This window comes from Hipposideros armiger, unplaced genomic scaffold (assembly GCF_001890085.2).
Source record: "Hipposideros armiger isolate ML-2016 unplaced genomic scaffold, ASM189008v1 scaffold_396, whole genome shotgun sequence".
Taxonomy (NCBI): domain Eukaryota; kingdom Metazoa; phylum Chordata; class Mammalia; order Chiroptera; family Hipposideridae; genus Hipposideros; species Hipposideros armiger.
In genome coordinates, this window is record NW_017731746.1 from 104,931 (window position 1) to 111,567 (window position 6,637).

General features: G+C 34.7%; 1 protein-coding gene across 6 annotated transcripts in view; it reads right to left on the reverse strand.

Annotated features, from left to right (window-relative positions):
• The window catches only part of ARHGEF12 (Rho guanine nucleotide exchange factor 12), a 231,353-nt gene that overhangs the window by 59,917 nt on the left and 164,799 nt on the right, over positions 1-6,637 (reverse strand). For all 6 annotated transcript variants that reach the window (XM_019663597.1, XM_019663594.1, XM_019663593.1 and 3 more), the window contains 2 exons: positions 6,069-6,201; positions 5,729-5,764 (listed from right to left, as the gene is read on the reverse strand). In XM_019663597.1, coding sequence (XP_019519142.1) covers positions 5,729-5,764; positions 6,069-6,201 — 169 coding nt within the window. The remainder of the gene's footprint in view (positions 1-5,728; positions 5,765-6,068; positions 6,202-6,637) is intronic.

Consider the following 6,637-nt stretch of genomic DNA (forward strand, 5'->3'; position numbering starts at 1 on the left):
TGGGTTTACATTATTATGACATTATATATAGTCATATACGATATACTACGTATGCATATTATTCCTGCCAGGTTAAGAGGTATGATAGTTAGGATATTTTCTTTTCTACAGGTTCAATGATGTAATTCCTGGGCCACTTGAAACAGAATGTTTATTATATTAAAGTCTTATACTTCATCGATTGATTACTTTAAGATTATGCCACTTTTTAGTTTGCTTCATGTTTAAAGTCATGAATTAACTTTCTGAACAACTATTTATCTTAACATTTCTAAATGCTTTCCTATTATTACTGTCAAAATAACAATTTTATCAAGTCTCAATTTCTTTCATTTGCTACATCATATAATAGTATGCTTAAAACTGTTTAACAACCGTGCCACCCCCCACCCCCGCCCCAGCTTTTGCTTATCCCCTATGTTCTTGTGCTCCAATCTGGAACAGCTGCTCCGTTGGCCTGTGACATAATTATCATTACAGAATTGCTCTTCACCACATTCCTGGGTTGAACAACTGTTTCCTGGATCCCATGACATTTTCTTTCTTAATTTTTGTGTCATTTTGCTAGAGTGGTATCTTCAAATAATTTTCAAGTAAAAGGTACATTTCAGTTAAACTGAATCCTTGTGTATCTGAGAATGTCTTTATATCTTTCTTCATTATTGGGTGGATAGGTTGGATGAATATAGAATTCTAAGTTTAATTGTCTTTCAGCAATTTGAAGGCATTGCTCCTTTGTATTCAAGCATCTAGTGTTACAGTGAAAAATGTGATACAGCATAATCTCCATTTTCTTTCTCTTAATAAGCTTTCAGGATTCTTTATCTGTGGTGCAATGAAATTTCCAAAGACAGTTCAGGTATGGTTCCTTTATTTTTATTATTATTCATTGAAGTTGGTTCCCAGTGAACTCTTTCTATCTAAAGATGGGTATTCTTTTTCAACTCTAGGAAACTTTCTTCTGTCATTTCTCTAACTGCCTCTCCTCCATTTCCTCTACTGCTGTTTTATGAAAGAGAAATATGTTAGACCTCTGTAGTGATTCTCTACATAATAGTTCTCTCTGAAGTACTTGCTTGACTTTATTTTTAGAGACTATTTTGTTTTCTCTAAATACTGGCAGTGATAGTAGTTTGAAAATATGTCCACAAATTCTTTGATACTCGTCTTTTCAGGGGTGGAGCCTAATTCTTCTCTCCTTGAGTGTGGGCGAGATTTAATGACTTGTTTGTAACTTGCTGAAGAGACGGTGTGCACCTAGAGAGACTAAGTCATAAAAGACATTGGGGCTTCTTTCTTGCTCTCTCTTTTGGATCATTCTGGGGCAAGTCAGCTACCATGTCACGGAACACTCAAGCAATTCTATGGAAATGTCCATGTGGTAAGGAACTGAGGCTTGCAGCAAGGAGCTCAGACCTTTCTGCCACCAGCTATCACTTGAGCATGGAAGCAGGTTTCCTGTGCCCAGCTAAGCTTTCAAATGACTGGCTGACATCTTGACTGTAATCTTATGAGAGAACCCAAGTCAAAACTGCCCAGCTAAGCTGCTCTTGAGTTCCTCACCCATTATAATATGTTATATGTTTTTATATATGTTTTATATTATATATTATATATATTATATATAAACATTTATATATAATTTTATATATAATATAACAAATTATTATATATAATAAATGTTTTCTATGTTAAGCTTTAAGTTTTGGGGTAATTTATCACACAACCATTGATAACTAATACAATAGTTATTGTACTATATGTGGTAGTTATATTAAAACTTGTTTGGTCTCTGAATACTCCTTTTTCATAGCATTCTATTTTTGTTTTACAGCTAGAATAACTTCTTTATATTCCCCAAGTATATAATCTAAGTTAAGAGGTATTTTTTTAAGTTTCTGTCTATATCAAAATTACTATTTTCTGTTAGGGGCAGTTTCTCTATTCATTTTGTATTCTCTTTTTATGCCACTGTCTAATATGCTTGGCATTATGTATTACCTTAGATCTTGACTCTAAAACGCACATTTTGCCAGAATTGAGTAACACTGTTCACATTTAAAACTTCAAGACCAGGTAGATGATTTAGCTTTCTTTTGCTGCTACATGGAAATAGGTCCGTTTGGTTGTGAGCGCTCTGAGCAGGTGAGTCCCTGGCATGCCTACTGTCAGGCTCTAGGCCCCCAAATGTTAGAATTTCAGGGCACAATACTATGGGGTACTTAACTCTCCCTACACAATTCACTCAATGTCCCTAAATAAAAGTAGACTAGATTTCTTCTGGCACATAAATGACAGACTTCTTATATTCTATAATGCAAGGATCTAAAGCTACTGACATAATTGTTTTGATTACAGACCTTAAATTATTTCATCACTTTCAGCTTTACTTCTTACTCATTTACTCCATAACACATGCCAACTCAGAGCCAGAAGTCTCTCCAGGGTTCTAATGGGTAGACTGACTACAACCTTGGACTCTTTAAATAAATTATGGGTTCCAGTTTCCTTTATGTTGTTTTATCCACCAAGCCACTCTAGTCCTGTCTCAATTTCCCCAAAATTTGTTGAAATCTCTTATTTGTTGATAACACCTTGTTGTCCCCTACCTCCTTTCTCTTTATGTTTGTTACCTACCATGAGTTTATTTCAGTGAGACATGGGAGCCATGAATTGATGTATGTACTTAACGCAAAATTTTCAGAATTCTTTCTGTATTAGACAAAATCTCCCAACTTTTCTCCAAATGTCACCCCTACTTCTTTGTCTTAAATAGAAACCTGCCGATCCCATGGCAGGGTGGGGGAAGGGCGAGTACCTCTTCTGCTATAGCCCTCTCAAAGAGACTTAACGTTTCTGTCACACACTGGGTAGAGATATACTTCAGGGTAGAGGTGAGATGGATATCCTTCTTCTTTCTCAATATTATTTTTATACCATTATCTTGCTTTCTTATAACAATCCCCTTGATCCACTGAGGCTCTGGATATTATCACATGTTCTCCTTCCTCGCAACAACCATCTAGTAAAGTAACATTGAACCTTTGGCTACTGGTTCAAAGTTTTCTTCTCCATGCTAATATCACACAAGGTGACCTCAAAACCCACATATACATACATATGTAAATGTGTATGTACATGTATATGTGTGTGTGTATGTATATGTGTGTGTGTACACACACACACACCCACGTATGGCTATTCAAACTCCTGTCTCCTTGGTTCCTTACCTTTTACATCTCTAGCAACCTCTTCTATGTCACCTCAGTGATCATTCCCACAGCTTTATCCTTGATCTAGACATCATCAGAAATTGAACTGCTTCCCAAATCACTAATATAGTTAGGCATTCTCTTCTCTAAATAAAACCACCTATTCTCCCAGCTCACTTGTTTAAGAAACCCATTATAACAAGTATAAAGATATATGGTAATAAGCTCTTTACTCAATTATCTACTTCATATTTACCTTTACTCTTTAAATCATCTTGTCCTTCTCACTAAAATCTCACTCCTAGGTAATAAATAACCTTGTCTTTCACATATGAGGTCTGACAATTAGGTTCGCGAACTCATCCTAGAAAAAGTGCTACATACCTCATTGCTAATTATCACTATGGTCACCTTCGAAATACTNAAAAAAATCAGAAATATAGAATATAAAAACTGAAATGAAGACCATATTAGGGGGAATCAAGAGCAGATTACATAAAACAAAGATCAAATCAGTGATTTAGAAGATAACGTAGCAGAAAACACCCAATCAGAACAGCAAAAAGAAAAAAGAATGGAAAATAATGAGGACAATTTAAGGGGCCTCTGGGACAACAACAAGTGTACCAACATTCGCATCATAGGGATACTAGAAGGAGAAGAGAGAGAGCAAGGAATCAAAAACCTATTTGAAAAAAATAATGACTGAAAAATTCCCAAACCTGGCGAAGGAAAGAGACATGTAAGCTCAGAAAGTGCAGACAGTCCCAAACAAGATAAACCCAAAGAGGCCCAACACCAAGATATATCATAAGTAAAATGCCAAAGGTTAAAGACAAAGAGTGAATTTTAAAAGCAGCCAAGACAAAAGCAGTTAGTTACTTTCAAGAGAGCTCCCATAAGACTGTCAGCTGCTTTCTTAATAGAAACTTTGCAGTCCAGAAGGGATTGCATGAAATATTCAAAGTCATGAAAAGCAAGGACCTACAAGAAAGATTGCTCTACCCAGCAAAACTATCATTTAGATTGAAGGCTAGATAAAGAACTTCCTGGACAAGAAAAAGCTAAAGGAGTTCATCACCACCAAACCAGTATTACAAAGAATCTTAGAGAGACTTCTTTAAGATTAAACAAAAAAAATTTTCAAAAATATGAATAATAAAATGGCACTAACTATCTATCTATGAAAAGTTACTTTACATGTAAATCGATTAAATACTCCAATCAAAATATAGGGTGGCTGAATGGATAAGAAAACAAAACCCTTACATATGCAGTCTGTAAGAGACTCACTTCAGATTGAAAGATACACACAGACTGAAAGTAAAGGGATGGATAAAGATATTTAATGAAAATGGAAACAAATTTAAAAAGCTGGGGTAGCAATACTTACATCACACAAAATAGTTTAAAACAATGGCTATAACAAGAGACAAAGAAGGGCCCAGTAATCTCACTTCTGGGTATTTACTGGAAGAAACGTAAAAGGCTACTTTGAAGGGACATGTGCATCCATATGTTCATTGCAGCATTATTTACAATAGCAAAGATATGGAAGCAATGTGGGTGTCCATAAACAAATGAATGGTTAAAGAAGAGGTGTTACATATAATCAATGCAATATTGCTCCGCCAAGGAAGGGAATGGGTTCTTGCCATCTGCAGTGGCATGGATGGACCTGGAGGGTATTGTGCTGAGTGGAGTATGTCAGACAGAGAAAGACAGAGCCAATGTGATTTCATTTATATGTGGAATCTAAAGAACAAAATAAACAAACAAAACAGAAACAAACTCATAGATACAGAGAACATTTTGATGGTTGCCAAAGTTGGCTGAAAAGGGAGAAGGGATTAAGAAGGAGAAATTGGCTGTTATACAGTAGTCATGTGGATGTAGGGTATAGCATAAGGAATACAGTCAATAATACTGTAATAACTGTATATGGTTTCAGATGGTACTAGATTTATCGGGGTGATAGATGGGAGGGGGGCTGGGGCAGGGTGAAAAAGGCGAAGGTACTAAGATGTACAAATTAGCAGTTACAAAATAATCATGGGGATATAAAGTAAAGCAGAGGAAATATAGTCAATAATATGGTAATAACTATGTATAGTGCCAGGTGGGAACTAGACTAGTAAGGGGGATCACTTCTTAAATTCCATAAATGTCTAACCACTGAAATCAATATAAAATAATACTGAATGTCAACCGTAATTGAAAAATTAAAAAAAGGGAAAAGGGTGAAGGGGAATAAGAAATTCAAATTTCCAGGTATAAAACAAGTAAGTCTTGAGGGTGTAATGTACAGCATAGGGACTATAGTCAATAATAATGTGATAGCATGGTATGGTGTCAGATAGTTGCTGGACTTATCATGGTGATCACTTCTTTAGGTGTATAAATGTTGCGTAAGTATGGTGTATACCTGTAACTAATATAATATTTTACATTAGCTATTTTAATAAAAATCTTATAAGAAATATGTCTATATTAAAAGCTATTTTAGGATTACTTACTTTCGAAAGGGCTTTGGTGTCCCATGCTCAGTCATCCTAAAACAATGGGGAATAAAGAGTCAACATAAAAACAAAATGGTAATCAAGAAATTCATGCTAACAATACTCAAAACTGAGTTAAACTACAGTGGCTAATAAATAATACTTCTGGATATTGTAAGATTTAATATCAAATATTGAGAAACATTTCAGTACCTATCTAATATTTACTATCAATACGTTCTAGTTCCTTCCCAAAAAAACACGTGGGGAAAAAAATGCTACAAAGTATAGGGATACTATACAATCGAAAAACTTTAAGCAATGTCCTAAACCTAATCCTAAATTATCACTGAATTACCTTTCTACTTCCCATTCCTCTTCTTGCACTTGATCTAATGGAGGAGGTATAAAATCAAATACAGTATTGGAAGTACGAAGTGTGCCATCTAAGGAGTCTCCTGAAGCTGGTGTTTCTCCAACTTGCTTTGATCCTGAAAAGACAAAAGTCGGACATTTGATGGTGTGAATACTTAATAAAGATGATTACAAAAAAATTAATACCAAAAGAGCTTCAATCTAATCCACAGCCACATTCGTATTTAAACAATTGTGGGTTAACTAAAACCAAAATTCTAACATAAAATTTTAAAATGCACTAAAAAATAAATATGAAAATCATTTTTAAAAATTAACATAAGACATGACAACTCAGAACAGCACATGAGAAATATTGTCTCTCTTTATCCTTTTTTGCTCCCAATCTTTTTCATTCAAATTTTAGTTATTATGATGATTTAACAACAAATAATAACCTCATACTTCTTTTTCTTGATTTATTATCTTTAGGTAATATCTATGTCTTCTTCCTCTACAGATATTGCTTATTTGTGCTCCCACCTTCATTTTCCCATTTCTTCTCAATGTTTA